The 16,320-nt window shown below is 41.8% G+C and overlaps 1 protein-coding gene across 3 annotated transcripts in view; it reads left to right on the top strand.

Moving 5' to 3' along the window:
- celf2 (cugbp, Elav-like family member 2) overlaps positions 1-16,320 on the top strand; it is a 206,773-nt gene that overhangs the window by 40,989 nt on the left and 149,464 nt on the right. For all 3 annotated transcript variants that reach the window (XM_040147977.1, XM_040147960.1, XM_040147970.1), the window contains exon 2: positions 5,245-5,280. In XM_040147977.1, the coding sequence (XP_040003911.1) occupies positions 5,245-5,280 (36 nt within the window). The remainder of the gene's footprint in view (positions 1-5,244; positions 5,281-16,320) is intronic.

The raw sequence follows: 16,320 nt of genomic DNA, 5'->3' as shown, positions 1-16,320 counted from the left end.
TATAGATATATACACACACATATACATATATATGTGTATATATATGTATTTATATATGTATGTATGTATATATATATATATATGTGTGTGTGTGTGTGTGTGTGTGTGTGTGTGTGTGTGTGTGTGTGTGTGTGTGTGTATGTGTATATACACACACACATACGGTAAGCAGAGAAGTGAATTATGCTGCAGGAGGGGTTTGTGAAGTGTCTATGTACATTTTTGTATTTTTTTTCCTGCTGTGAAAACACCTGTCACCATTAAAACCATTTTAATTCAATTTGACCACAGCTGCTTTTCTCCATCAGTGAAGAAACAACAGACATCTTTGCAAACACATTTCGAGCCTACAGTTAGATTTTGACTGGAAGAGTAAAAAGGAGTACGCCTGAATCGTTGCTTATATTATATCTTTATTGACCATCGACTCACTCCGAGTTGTGTCTCTCCCAATCCACCAGCATACACCATGAATGCGGTGTCAATCAAAGGAATATAAATGAAATGGCAGCTTGTTGCAGTCGCTCAGGTCTCGATGTCGTCCAGTCCCCTTCCCCCCGTCAGCGCTTTGGCACAGCCGCCTGAGAGACTCATCCTCCAATGGGAGAGTGTAGATCCTTCTGGAGGCGGGCCAACAGCCCACATCTGACATCATCTTAAGACTTGGCACAGTTTGGCGGAATGACACTCGCTGGCTCTCTCCCTCTCTCTCACACACACACACACACACACACACATAGACATATACACACACACACAAGCGCACGCACGCACACGCACGCACACACCTGCAGCTGAGAGAAGATTGAGACGAAGAAGGAAGTGGGAACTCTGAGGAGGGTGTGAAAGTCAAGTGCGTGAATGTATTTATCAGTGTTTAAAGATGTGTGAGTTTGGGTGTACTGAAAGGTTGGGGACTGTGGGTACAGTATGTGAAGTGGGTTGTGTATGTGCGAGAGGCAAGATGGCAGGTGAGAGGAAGAGACGTGTTTAAAAACGAGAGAGAGAGAGAGTGTTAGAATGGCACAGATGGGACGCTGAGAGGAGAAAGATGGAGGGGAGAGAACCGTTTCGGCAGACAAAGCCAGAGACGCTTCTAGAACGATCATATATCAAATTGCTGAGACGGTTAATTGTCTCAGAGTGAGTTTGGGTGGCACCGAATCCTTGGGGACTGTGGAGAAACTCAAATCCTCAAGGCAGAGTTCAGCTGGGGAAACCTGTTATTTTGGCCATAGGTGTAACATGAGACTTTAGGCAAGCACGCCCGTGTACCTGAAATAATTACATTTTCTCACCTACCTGTAGTCACGCAGATCGTTTTAGTTTATTAGTCAAAAAATAAATTCAAAAATTCAGCAGCTGCTTGCAGAAAAATCGCAGTTCCCCTAGATCAGTGGCAGACCTAGTAAAAAGTAGTTTCAATGTAGCAGGGACATTGTTTCTTCAACATGATTCTTTTTCCAAAAATTATTCAGTTCTGTAAAACCTAAAACAACTTTCTAGAGACATTCACAACCATATCTAAAAACACGGGCAGATAAAACCTTTTAGAGTCAAAGTGCAGCCGAAACTGAAACTGACACCAAAATTCAGATACATATTTACACAGCGTCAATCAGGTTGCTGGAAAGCTGCGTGTAAACACGGGTTTTGATTACTGCAATGCATGCGACCTCAACCTCTGATTTCCCTCTGTAACCTGATTTCTCTCAGTAACCTGGTTTCTTGTGTCAGTGTTAGTGGATTCACAACAATCCCATAAAGGTTTAATTTCGGATCTTGTGTTTCGCACCGCGATAGAAATATTTCTTCTGCGCGTGTGTTTATGAGAGAGAGGGAGACAAGGCGGAAGTCACTTTAAAAGCTGCAGCATGGGAGCGCTCTTGTCACCGATGGTGTTCAGAAGTGCCGTGACAGCTGGCTCATAGTGTCTCCCTTCTTGTAGTACTAATGCAGAGTGTGTGTGTGTGTGTGTGTGTGTGTGTGTGTGTGTGTGTGTGTCGGATTCTCTGTTAATCACAATGTGTCCAAATATGCCAGTGGTACTCGCCGGGTCCCGCCACCTGCTCCGTCTTTGCGACGGCCCTGGCACCGTCGCCCTGAAGAGTCCCTCACGTTTCAGCTTCGTTTTACGTCTCCGCCAGGCCTGCAGCTGCATGAGGCTTGCAGGATTTTGTGCACGGATTCATACATGCCCCCCAAAAACCTGTCCGTCGTCAACCATAAGTCTGGCTCGTTTCCATCTGGACGCCGTTTTCCCATCTGTTTCCATCCCAGTGATCAGTCATGACCCAGATCTTGTCGGTTCATGCAGACCAACAAGGGGCAAATGATACTCCAGAAATCAGACCTAAAAGCTTTTTTGTTTTCAGCAAAATCATTAATTGCTTTGTAAAGAGGCATGGTTATTTTTTAAGTAGCTCTGTAGTGGGGAAGCTAATACTGACCCAGTCAGTTTGCTTTTCAAGCAACGATATGACATTTCCGCACAAACAAATGTCCTGTAAAAAAAACCATGTTGTCTGCAAAGTGTCAGCGTTTCACGAACTAAGACAAACAGCCCTGTTTTGAGTTGGGTGTGAGTGTATTGAGGCAATCCAATGGGATTTTAAACAGTTTCGGGAAAAGGCAGAGAGTATCTACTGGACACTGGATAATTGCTGCTCAACTTTTATTTGACTAAACGGGCCAGTTTTCCACCCTACCAGGTCGTCATCAGGCCAATAGTTACAGAGAGTCATTTTTTAGAAACAAATCTTTAATATTTAATATTTTTAAGTTCCAAAAAAGCTACATGAATCCATATGCTCTCAATGTAATTCACACCTCGTTTTGGGAATTTCACTGAGTCACTGTCTTCACTTTAATGTCCTCTTGCATTAAGTGAAACGGCGGGAGCAAGAAACACGCGGAGTTATGTCATCCTAATGGTCAGAGGAAGGATTCATTGCTACCTGAACACGTCACCAAAGACTTCTTAAATTTTTTTTCAGGTTGCGTCAGATTTAGACGCATATCTGGCAAGTGCTGCAGTTTTTTAAAAGCCATGTCTTGAATGTAAGATCCGGTCGCGCCGGATTCGTCAGATTTCACCATCCTCAACTAAATATCAACCGAATAAGAGGAGCTCTTGGTTGTTTGACTGTGTCTTTACTGTCACCGTACCAATAAAGTTACTTTAATTAAGTTTTATTAGGGTCTTTATGGCTGTTTCTGTTACATTTAATCCGCAGTGAATGTTTTAATATCCAGCTGTATAATGCAAGTTAATGAGTAAGAAGAACCATGGAGTGTAAACATTTTCTGTGTGAATATACGTATGTAGATTCAGAAATATGAGCTGGTGTGTGTGTGGTAGAGTTTTATGTGTAGTAGTTTATGAGGGTCTTTTTTTGAATGTTTGTGTATGTGGTGTGTAAACCTGTGAGTGCTAGCAGTGTGTGTTTGATGTTCCCTTTTCATTTATCCTTTTTCATAATTCATGGCATGGGGAAAATGGACTGAAGCAGAGCTGGCTATGTTGTGTGTGTGTGTGTGTGTGTGTGTGTGTGTGTGTGTGTGTGTGTGTGTGTGTGTGTGTGTGTGTGTGTGTGTGTGTGTGTGTGTGTGTGTGTGTGTGTGTGTGTACGTACGCACGTGTGTGTGTGTGTGTAGCAGGATAACAGGATGAGCGTTCTGCGGTCGGAGATGAAACAGACAAGAGTGTGTCTTTGAAATGCAAAGAGTTGTGATAGCCGTGATTGGCCACTGCGTTGAGGAGGAGCAAGGAGTTTTTTCTCATCATTTCATCATAATACACACACTCGTACTCTCTCTCTCTCTCTCTCTCTCTCTGTCTTACACACACACACTCAGTGGTTATTAATGACAGAATTGTTAATTCATTATTTTATTTACCTCTGTGACATAAAACCCGGGCTAATTCAGTGCAGCTCTGAGCTTTGGAGGGTTTTTTGTGTGTGTGTGTGTGTGTGTGTTTGTGTGTTTGTCTCTGTGTTGCATTCAGTGTAATGCATTCAGTGTAATGCACACACACACACACACACACACACACACACACACACACACACACACACACACACACACACACACACACACACACACACACACACACACACACACACAAACACACACACACAGTGTCTAGTCGTGGGGTCTGGGGACCAATTTATTTACATGCAGTGAAAGAGGAACTGAGAAAGGGATAAAACAAAAAGCGAAGCAGAGAGAAAGAGGAAACAGCAGGGAATTATGGAGAAAACCCATTGGAACGAGCAAGTTTCTCTACTGTTCCCAGGGACAGACCAGTTGGAAAGACCAATTTACTATTTAGATGGCTCAGTGTTTGTTTGTGTGTTTTGTTTTGCCAGTATCTTATTTAATTTCTATCATATTTCTAGAAACACTGCCTTCATTGGCGCCAACTTTTTTACTTCCACTGTAAAAAAAAATAGCAGAACTTACGTTAAAACCTTTATCCATTACTGTTCCACAACCTTAACCACGTGTTTATTATTGTAACCATGATGACGATGGTCCTCAAACCTTAAAGAAGTACTTATTTTAACCCAAACCACGATCTTTCCTGAACCTTACCATGTAGTTTTTCGGCCTAAACCTAACCAAACCTTCAGCGTTTCCACGGCGTTAACCACGTGTTTATTATTGTTTCCATGACGACACAGGTCGGGTACGCCTGCCATTGGTACGCGCATGTGGGTCGTATCTGAGGGTAGGGACAAGAGACCCATATGGTCGTTTAGGCTGGAGGACTTGTTGGTTCAGTAGGGGATTTGTGGCTGCTAAATGCAGCTTTGCACAGTAGCGGCCCCTGGTGGCTGCAATAAATAGCTAAGTTTGAACACGGAGAAAAATGGCATTAAAAAAATAGGGTTCAAAGCTCTGTGTTATTTTACGCGTATTGCATAAATAATAATTTTGATGCAAATTTAAGTTTTATTCATCTATATGTTTATTTATTTGTTTATTATGTAATTTCCTTGTTACTCTTACTCTAATCTTGTTATCATACCCATCGGTACCCATCATACCGACAGCAGAATGTCATCAGCATACAAAGAGAAAATAAGGGTCTGAGTTATTGGAGATGAGATGCTTACCTCTGTTACTTTATTTCAGTTGTTTTTATTTTTCGTGTTTTAGTTAATTATTTTTATAATATAATCATTTTATATAATAACAGCTTTCACAAATCGTTTTTTTTTTTTTCTTGTCTTGCAGGCAGGACGCCAGTGACCTCTCTGGACCGATACAAAGGTACTGTTATACATCTTTTATTCTTCTTCTGTCTTTTTGCCTTCTTTCCCTTCCATCTCTTCCTTTCGGGCCTCATCTTCAATGAGGCATGCAGTGTACCTCCAGGCTTCAGGCCGAAGAATGACTACTGACTACTATACTGCAGTGGCGCTGGCGATGTTGTTGGGTGGGATAACATGGATGGACCGGACACAGATGAGACGAGTGGTGGGTAAAGAGACCGAGAAATAAAGGGAGATAGAAAAGGGAAATTGGAAAGCAGAGATGTGACGCGGCTCAGATCTACGGACGAGGAGGGTCATTAAACTAAACCCTTGGGCGACAGAGCAGCAGATCAAGCAAAGGGAGGGCAGAAGGGGAGAAGAAGGTTTAAATAAGGGCCGATCTTAAAATAGCAATACCTATTTCTCATCTGAGGCAGAGTTAACAGGATAAGGACGAATATCCTGCCCTGCAAATCATCAGTGTACCCCCCCCCATCCACCCACCCTCCCATTTCTTCCAACCGGGAGAGAGGTAGTGTATGGAAGAAAGGACTAGGAGCACTTTCTCATCTTTAAGATCCATTTAACATCATAAGAACACTCATGAAGAATCCTAATTCACCTCTGATGCTTTATGATCAGGATTATAATCACAGATAGTGCTTACTGTTGCAGCACTCATTAAGTATTACAATTTTTATGAACTAGTACAGCAGCCGGTTATCTACCAAAGGCCCTAATAATAAAACGTATTAAAAAACATTTATAGGATCCGCAACGCAGGCGTAGCTGTAAATGTGGTCATTAACCATTATATCATTATTTGGTTTTTTTTTTTTGGTTTTTTTCTGTAATTTGGATGAACTGACCCTTAATACACTTAATTCACATAAGAACAGGACTACGATTATTTTGCTTTTTAACACTGGAAGTAAGTACTGCTGCAGCTGAGTAGTTTATTTGTGTACCCGCACTTCTCTGAGCAGTTGTTGAGACGAGTACGTTCTCGGGTTTTTTTTTTGAAAGAAGTGTTGTATGTCGATAAAAATTGCATCTATTGCAGAGGACAAATACGCTACAGTGGGTTCATGATGCCTCAGATATGGCACCAAATGATAGCTTAGTTGTGAGGTTGGACCTTTCTGACGTACATGTTTGATGGTGCAACTACTGACACTGCAAAATTTAGTGTAGTAGTTTGCCATTTTATGAGAAAACCAAACTTAGCAGACAAAGAATAAAGAAACATACATTTTGTGAGGAGGAAATTGTGAATTTGGTTTCTTGAAAACGGTCCCTTTTTTTTTATGCTACAGTAACAAAAAAAAAAAAACAAAAAAAAAAAGACAAAAGTGACGAAAGGTTCACAGTGATGGATTACCTATGTCGAGCCAGTTTTAAGTCTCTGCGAGCTGCTTTTCATTCTGTAGTGAAATGAACTGAATCTAATGGCTCCCTGGAAAGTAAGGAATGCATTTAAAAACTTTCGGTATATTTGGAAAATGCTCAGCGGTAATGTAAAGAATATGTGATTTTAACGGGCTGGATCATGTCCGAACACTGATGTCATCCTTTAAGTAACTCAGTAGCTGTATGAATTTCACTTTTACTTTTTATTTATTGTTGTTTTCATCAATTTGAACTCTAAATAAGTACTTGGCACATTGGTACTGCAGGAAGAAAAGGGATAAAAGTCTGCATCGTTTTTCTCGTAACAGATTTGGATGATATTGATCTTTAATGATAAAGTCTCTGTATAGTATCAGTCTAAAACTACACCTGAAGCAGGCAGCAGGTAAACCAGCTCCAATCTAAAACAAGATCCAGCAAAGAATGAGATGCCGGCGAGGAAGAAGCAAAACCACGGGAGGAAAAGAAAGAGGCGATGACTGTGGCTGTGAATAATTAGGCAAAGTAGTTTGCTTTTGTTTTTCTCTCTGATTGGAGAAAATAGGCGAGGCTGTGACTGTCGCATGAGCTCACACACACACCAACGATGTGTGTTACACGCTAATCCGCCACACAGCTGCGTCATTCTGGAACGTGTGTTTACTTCCTCTCTGCCTTTGCCGCCACCACCAAATCCCCCCCCCCACACACACACACACAAACACACAAACACACACACACACACACAATCACACAAAAGAGAACTGGGCGTATAATTTGATCCTGTGCGCTCTCCTCCTCTAATGAAGCTCTCTGGCGGTTTGACTGACACCCAGCTCGTTATTTAAGATTCTGTTTTGGGCCAGGAAGGAGGAGGAGGAGGAGGAGGAGGAGGAGGGCAGGGGGGGTAGGAAAAGTGGAATCGAGGGATCTGAAAGAGAGGATTGGGTAGGGTAGGAATTCGGAGGATGAGGAAGGATAACGGGAGGACAGGAAATGAAAACAGGCTGGAAAGATGGAGCAGGGATGGAGGGAAAGAGGGTCATGGGAGTGGTAGGGAGTAAGAGAAATGAGTCAAAAATGAGAGAGGGGTGAAAGAAGAAGGGAAAGACGGAGGGGAGTTTTAAAAGCGACCACGGCAATCGAAAGAAAAGAAGGCAGTTTGGGAGAAGGAAGAGTTGATGCCGGAAACAGGGGCGATAAAGGGCGTGAAGGGATTGTGTGCATGAGTGTGTATATCACGGTGTGTGTGTGTGTGTGTGTGTCTGTGTGTGTGTGTGTGTGTGTGTGTGTGTGTGTGTGTGTGTCTGTGTGTCTGTGTGTGTGTGCGCGTGTATAATTGCAGGTCTTTGTGCTGATAATTTTCCTTGAAGGCGCACAGCTGATAATTAGTGAGCATGGCTCCACGGATGCCTTTCAGCTTTGGTCATTATGAGCCGCAAACCTACAATTGGCTCTGACGTGACCTCGCGCACACACCGCCCTCGCCCGCAAAAAAAAAAAAAAACACAAATCGGCGTAAACAAGCGTTGATTAGTGTATGAATAGCATCAACTCGCAAGTGGAACAGATACAACGGCTCTCTGAAGGCCTCAAGTTCCTCTTTGGCACGAGGGCTACAGGTGTGTGTGTGAGACGCGCAAATGCACACACACACACACACACTTCCTGTTTACAGAGCCAGACACACATAGCGAGCAGAGACTATAATTACAGGGATTCACACAATGTGGCGTCCCGGTACGCTGCGTCCGTTATTGCCTCCCTGGTTGCCACATGACAACAGCGATCCCTCACTACGGCGACTGCTCGGTGCGCCGCTTCTGGCCCCGCCTCCCCCGGTATTCCCACATCTGAATATTTATGAGACAGAAACTGATTCGCTGCAGTCAGAAGACACCGGCTGGAGTATTCTCTGTCCTCGACAGTGACAGTTATCAGTGTTAAAGGCTCCTTCCTCAGCTCTAATTTATCCCCCAGTGAGAAAATGTCCAACAAGAGAAACAATGTGGAGGACACACTTCCTGAAAACGCTCCCAGTCAGCATAACTGGCAAAAATGCACTGTCATTCGACAGCGCCAGCAGGAAGCGGTTCAGTTTGGCCATTTTAAAACGGGAGTGAGACGCACGGATGCCGCGCGTCTGGACAATCAGGAAGATGAGGCAGACTTCTCTACAAGTACACAGGGATGAAGAGTCACTCCAGATTTCTTTTTTGTCCCTGTGGTCCTGAAAATCACACATGGACTTTTCTTTGTGTCTCAGGAAAGAGGATGAAAACCCTCCGACGACTTCTTCTCTGTTCCCCTTTATAAATAAGGGTAAACACGAGCTCCAGTGCAGCGGTTGAAGGCTTTGGTCCCCTTGCTTTAGGGAACCTAAAGGGTCGATTCACCTAAATTCCCCCCCCCCAAAAAAAAAAGTGGTATTTAGCCTTGCAGATTGTAGAGGTTTATTTTTTGAGATTTTGAAAGGTCACAGTAGAGACAGAGAGAGACAGGAAACGGGGGGGGGGGGCAATGTCGGTGGCCAAAGTGAAATCTGAGACATTGCGGTTTATATGAGGGGTATGTGTCAAAATCACTGGGCCTCCGAAATGAACATGAGCGCTGAGGTTCATTCGTGACCTTGGGATCAATACCGGGCGTGTGACAAAATAATGGCAGTCTGAGGGGGATTCAGACTCTCAGCGGGCTCTTAGTTGTGAGAGGCTGTGCTGGTGTCACGCTCGCCGTTCATCCATTTTTCATCCAAACACATGAATTATGAAGCGCCGCTAATGGCAGGGAGGGGACGGTGGGTTGTGGGGGGAAGGGAGAGAATTTGTCTGCAGAGAGCTGGATGGACGCTTAGATATCTTTTCTTCCTTCACGTCTTCACAATCTGTCCCCTCGCTCTCTCTCTCTCAGGAGCGTTTTCTTTTCTCTCTGAGTGACACAGGGGTTCGGTCTGTGGACAAGAGACACACACACACACACACACACACACACACACACACAGGGTGGCAGGTGAACATACAGTGGCTCGGGAGGGGCTTACTTCTGTGTGTGTGATTCAGACCACTGACCTGGAACACACTGGCTACTGAGAGAATAAAAACTATTACGCACACAGACACACACAGACACACACACACATACTACTGGTCTCTAGGCTCAGATTCTTCATCCTGCTGTTGCAGGCCCTGCCATGAAAGCAGTAATAATAACAATGGTGTTCATACTACTTATTTATTTTTGTAAGTTTTGATTTTTTTAATCATTATTAAACTGGTCTGGATTTGATTTTTTTCATTTTTTAAATTTTTTTTTTCTAACTTTAGTATTTATTTATAACATATAATGTATTGTTTTTATAACAACAATAATAATAATAATAATACAACATATTTATTTTAATTATTTTGTAAAAATCTTTTGTTATTGGTTTATTATTAAAGGAAAATAACAAAAATCAACGTAAAACATTTTTTTTATTTTATCTCATCATTGATTTTATATAATTTAATATTGTGAACTTTGTATTGTTTCCCTTTTTTTTATTATTTATTCATACACTGGTAATATATTTTGCTTTTGTTTTGCTAACTTCTAATAACATTATTGAATACGCTACATTTTTGCTCCCAAGATGGCGGCAGTGACAGCGGCTACCACGGTTATCAGCTACACATTGTGACCCCTTTGTTATGTTGACATAGCTTGAAAATCAATCCATAAACACACACACACACACACACACACACATACTACTGGTCTCTAGGCTCAGATTCTTCATCCTGCTGTTGCAGGCCCTGCCATGAAAGCAGTAATAATAACAATGGTGTTCATACTACTTATTTATTTTTGTAAGTTTTTATTTTTTTAATCATTATTAAACTGGTCTGGATTTCGATTTTTTCATTTTTAAAATTTTTTTTTTCTAACTTTAGTATTTATTTATAACATATAATGTATTGTTTTTATAAAAACAACAATAATAATAATAATAATAATAATAATAATAATAATAATAATAATAATAATAATAATAATAATAATAATAATAATAATAATACAAAGTATTTATTTTAATTATTTTGTTAAAAAATCTTTTGTTACTGGTTATTATTAAAGGAAAATAACAAAAATCTACATAAAACATTACTTTTTTAAATTTTATCTCATCATTGATTTTATATAATTTAATATTGTGAACTTTGTATTGTTTCCCTTTTTTTTCTTATTTATTCATACACTGGTAATATATTTTTATTTTGTTTTGCTAACTTCTAATAACATTATTGAATACGCTACATTTTTGCTCCCAAGATGGCGGCAGTGACAGCGGCTACCACGGTTATCAGCTACACATTGTGACCCCTTTGTTATGTTGACATAGCTTGAAAATCAATCCATAAACACACACACACACATACTACTGGTCTCTAGGCTCAGATTCTTCAATCCTGCTGTTGCAGGCCCTGCCATGAAAGCAGTAATAATAACAATGGTGTTCATACTACTTATTTATTTTTGTAAGTTTTGATTTTTTTAATCATTATTAAACTGGTCTGGATTTCGATTTTTTCATTTTTAAAATTTTTTTTTTCTAACTTTAGTATTTATTTATAACATATAATGTATTGTTTTTATAAAAACAACAATAATAATAATAATACAAAGTATTTATTTTAATTATTTTGTTAAAAAATCTTTTGTTATTGGTTTATTATTAAAGGAAAATAACAAAAATCAACGTAAAACATTTTTTTTATTTTATCTCATCATTGATTTTATATAATTTAATATTGTGAACTTTGTATTGTTTCCCTTTTTTTTATTATTTATTCATACACTGGTAATATATTTTTATTTTGTTTTGCTAACTTCTAATAACATTATTGAATACGCTACATTTTTGCTCCCAAGATGGCGGCAGTGACAGCGGCTACCACGGTTATCAGCTACACATTGTGACCCCTTTGTTATGTTGACATAGCTTGAAAATCAATCCATAAACACACACACACACTCGTAGACACACACTTTGTCACGTTGTCCGTCCTCTTGAAACACTGCTGGTGCGAGAGCAGATTTGTCCAAACTACCAACGCCACACACACACACACACACACACACACACACACACACACACATATACTTGGAATTCTGTATTTGTGAGGACGCTCTTTGACATAATACCATAACCTCAACCATCACAACTGAATCCCTGACCCCAAACCTAATTCTAACCTGAACCTTAAAACCAGGTCTTAGCCCTCAAACCAGCCCTTTAAAATTGTGAGGACCGGCCAAAATGTCCTCACTCTCGAGGTCTAGAACTCACACTGGTCCTCACAAAGGTATTACTACAAGGACATAACACACACGCACTCACACACTCACACACTCCACTCACTTAGCGCAGCATGCCCCCGGGTTTTCTGGGACAGTGGAGTGTTTTTCCTTCCAGCTGATGCTCTCCGAGGTGTGGGGACGCCGGAGTCGTGGGCGTGTCCTCTTCACATTCCAGTGCGTTCCCAGAACAAATATTTATTTCTAATACGTCGTTTGTTAATATTGTGCATTCGTCGCAACTCGGCCCTGATTGCATGCTCACTCTTACAAGCAACTTCTACCCCAGCTGAAACCTCGCTGTTGCTGTAATTAATCATTATCACATTAATTTTGAGGTGTTTGTGTGATTACCATACCACTCGCACTGAAGAACCACACAGGTTGTTTTTGTTTATTAAATCGCTTATGCAAGTAAAGACTCCTCAATGACAAGAGTGCGACGTTGAGAAATATCTTAAGAGAAATACCTTCCATTTACTCGTTTGCCTGTTTCCATGTTTTTCTTTTCCTGCAGTTGGGCACATATGCACGCCTGTGTGTTTGTTTGTGTGTGTGTGTGTGTGTGTGTGTGTCTGATGCTGGGGGAACTCGGTGTGACGTTCTTTTTTTTTGTTTTTTTTTCCCCCCCTTTTTTTTTTTTCTCCTCTTTTTTTCTGAAAGGCTCCAGATGGCTGAGAGACAGGTGAGCCAATTAGCGAGTCTCACTACACAGCAACATCATCACACCGGTGGAGCACGACAGCCAGACACACAAGCGCGCGCGCACACGCACGCACACACACGCGCACACACACACACACACACACACACACACACACACACACACAAAACATACCAGCATTCCACATGACTCCGCTGTAGTGCTAGCATTACCACCATAATGCTCCGATGCGTCTCTCAGCCCATCGATATGCCGTCATGAGCCCGTCGATGTTGTTGTGGATATGAAATTGATTTTACAATATGTAATGATGTCGGCAATGATGACAAATGATCCTTTAATTTTAGCTTATTATCACGACTGCCTGCAACATACAGCGCAGTGTGCCTATACTGCGTCGCATTATGCATGTTTTATACGACCCAGAAAACAGGCATAATGGGCAGATTTGAATTGATTTGCTTGTGTATTCATTTATTTTCAAGGAGCCAAAAATATTTCAGCAAGCCTCGCTGATGTTCATTATAATTCTAATGAAGTCGAAATCTTCACAAAAGAGGAGAGAGCGGCAGGAAGACAGCAAGTCTAAACACAACAAAAACAACCCCTATCTCTCTTCCTCCCTTCATTTCTCTTTCTCTCCCGTCCTATCCCCCTTTTTTCTCTCACGTCATCTCTTTTGCTCGGTTTCAGTGCTGAATAGCTGAATATTAGACGTAGAAAATGCAGATTCTGCTCTTAATGAGCCATCAGCCGCCGTGGAAAACATAGTCACACCTGACCACACACACACACACACACACACACACACACACTCCTCTTTTCCCGGCTACCATATGCGAACACGATACCTGCACACGTATGAATCGATACGATGCAACACACACGCACGCGGGCGACATGCACGGCCGGAGGCATTATGTTTTTGGGTAGTTAGTCCGTCCGTCCATCCGTCCCCTTCTCATGAACGCGTTATCCCAGGAACGCCTGGAGGGAGTTTCTTCAAATTTGGCACAAGCGCTCACATGGACTCAAGGATGAACTGATTAGATTTTGGTGGTCAAAAAATCAAGGTCACTGTGAGCTCACAAAACACGTTTTTTGGCCATAACTCAAGGCGTCATATCGCCAAGTATCACAAAATTTCACGCAAATGTCTGATAGGACAAAATGATGAAGTGATGACATTTTGTATCCAAAAGGTCAACTTCACCTTGAAAGCGTAGTGTTCTGCAAAAAACGCCTTTCTAGCCAGTATTCAACGCCACAACTCAGGAACAGAATGGGGAGATTCTGACCACGTTTCACATTTGGTGAGATACTTGATTGGTGACACTAATCTTGGGTGCCCACCTTGAGACTGTGGCGATTTGTAGACCTTCTGCGCTGCCGGGTTGAAAAGTCAGACCGACACGGATGTAAACTGCAACTTGACTGGCCGGCGGAGGCATACAACCGCGAGGCGGAAATTCTAGTTCTTTTTGTTAAGGGGTAATTGAGCGGCCATGACAGCTGCTTTCCCCCGTAATGGAAGGGGGCAAATTAATCTCCCTTTGCTAATGTCTGCAAATGGAACAGGACCACTCCTGCCACCACCATGCTCAACCAACCTGCTGGGAGTGAGTGTATTTGAGTGAGTGTATCAGGTTGAGGCTGATATGAACCTCCGTCAGCTCTGATGATGGATATGATGCAGCTTGTTTGATTTAGAAATGGCGGTACACCTAAATATATAGAGATTATAAGATTATTTAGCCTCAAGATTTCAGGCGCTGGACCTTCATCATAATAGAAAAGAAGTGGTTCATGCAATGTTCAGTCTGACCACGTCAGAAATCGAATGCGTTCATAGTCATAGTTGTAGGCGAAGTGAAAAGCTGGCTGTCGTGGATAGAAACGTCATATTGTTTATGTGAGAATAACAGAGTATATTTTCAGACAGTCTCTCCTGGAAGATATTCATAGTCTTACACTCACTTGTTCACATGAAAAGTGACAGAAATGGTTGTGTCAAGAATTTAAAAAAAGACAGAAGACAGGTTCAAGCCCCGGCTCCTTTCTCCCGTCCACGCAGTTGACCAATCGTGACGTGAAGTGGGTGTGAATGTCAGATTGTAGGTTTCAGAAAGTTACAGAAATGGTCAGACACAGACCCTGAATCATATCATAAAAGAGGGGGTTCCAAAGCTCTTGGACTGTCCAAGAAGCACTTGAAGAAGCATACTGGAAACTCAGGGCAGTTTTTGGACCTACCCACCTGTCACGAGTCACAGAGTGCAAGGCGGTATCTGGTGCTTCTACCCGTTCCCGTTTTGTTTTTGAAAAACGACAACAGATTAGCAAATAATAAAACACTGACATTTAAGAATCAGCAGAAAGATACCAGAAGGAACCTTCAGGGTCTTATTTTCCAACTAACATCCAACAAAGGTGAATGCGTCATCGAATAGCAAAGTGCACTGCATTGAAAACCTTGAGCAAGCTCATTACATTTATCCAAGAACAATGCAACTTCAGGCAGAGGACTGCACTGATGGTTTTACAAACTGCAATGCAAAAGTAGATGGGAACACAGACTACTTGCTCAAAGTCCTTGCAGTGTAGACTTGACACTTGACCTTACTTGAGACTTACCCGAGTCCCTTGAGACGTACGTTGGGACCTGGTAAAATCCCAGAGCTATAAGAAATAAGTACGACAGCCACAGGCAGGTATTGCATACAGGATGTAATCAATGGGCCTATGCATTGTAAGGACTGGATCTCAGTTTTGTAAAAAGAAAAACACGACAAAAGCAGAATTTTTAAATGCCGAGGGTTTGAGACCTTACAAAACTTGTAGTTTGCTTATGAAGTTTTGTGATTTGACTTGGACTTGCCCTCAAGGACTTAAGAGTGGCTTTAACAAGACTTGAGACTTTGACCTCATGCAGAAGTCTTAAAAAAATTCTCCGCCTTTTGCTCTGCAGTGAAAAAAAAAAAAAAGCAGCAGCGGGCTCTAATAATTGATTAGCAATGGATGAACTTGGTCGACACTGTTGGGTGTGACAGCCTAATTGCAATTAAGTTAAAGTAAAAGCATATGTTACAAACAGTGGCCATAAATACAAAAATAAGAGCCAGATTGCAAAAGAAACTTGTGAAAAACATATACAGCTGCTTCATGGCATCAGTCTGACTCTGTTCATGTTTGGACATACATGCATACATAATGTTTTTTAGAGGAAAACGGGGTGGGAGGCCGGGTGAATGTCATCCTATTTTCCCATCTTAATAGCCCATGATCCCGCTGCTGTTCTGCCTCCTAAGCCTCTTCCCGTGGATGACCTCCAGGGAAGATTGTGTTGCTGCTGTCGGAGTACAGAGGAGTTGATTATGCGGCAGTGCTGGGGCTTTGTTCTAAGCATAAGCCCGTCCTTGGCTTTGGAGAGCGAGAGAGAGAGAGAGAGAGAAAAGAAGAAGATGGAGAAGAAGAAAATGAAGAAGAGGAGGAGTCTTATCTCTCCCCCGGGGTCTCGCATCCTTTCGTTCCAGATTGTCTTCGTGACCTTCTGGCCCCGCCCGGTTCATCCCGACCCTCCGTTGAATCGCTTGTTTACTGTCCCATAATGACATTGTCAATGGCAACAATACTTGCGCTTATCGCGAGGTGTCGGCCGCCACAATG

Source organism: Xiphias gladius, chromosome 2, assembly GCF_016859285.1.
Source record: "Xiphias gladius isolate SHS-SW01 ecotype Sanya breed wild chromosome 2, ASM1685928v1, whole genome shotgun sequence".
Taxonomy (NCBI): domain Eukaryota; kingdom Metazoa; phylum Chordata; class Actinopteri; order Istiophoriformes; family Xiphiidae; genus Xiphias; species Xiphias gladius.
The sequence above is the reverse complement of the archived record's forward strand: the minus strand, read 5'-3'. Positions and strand labels throughout refer to the sequence as shown.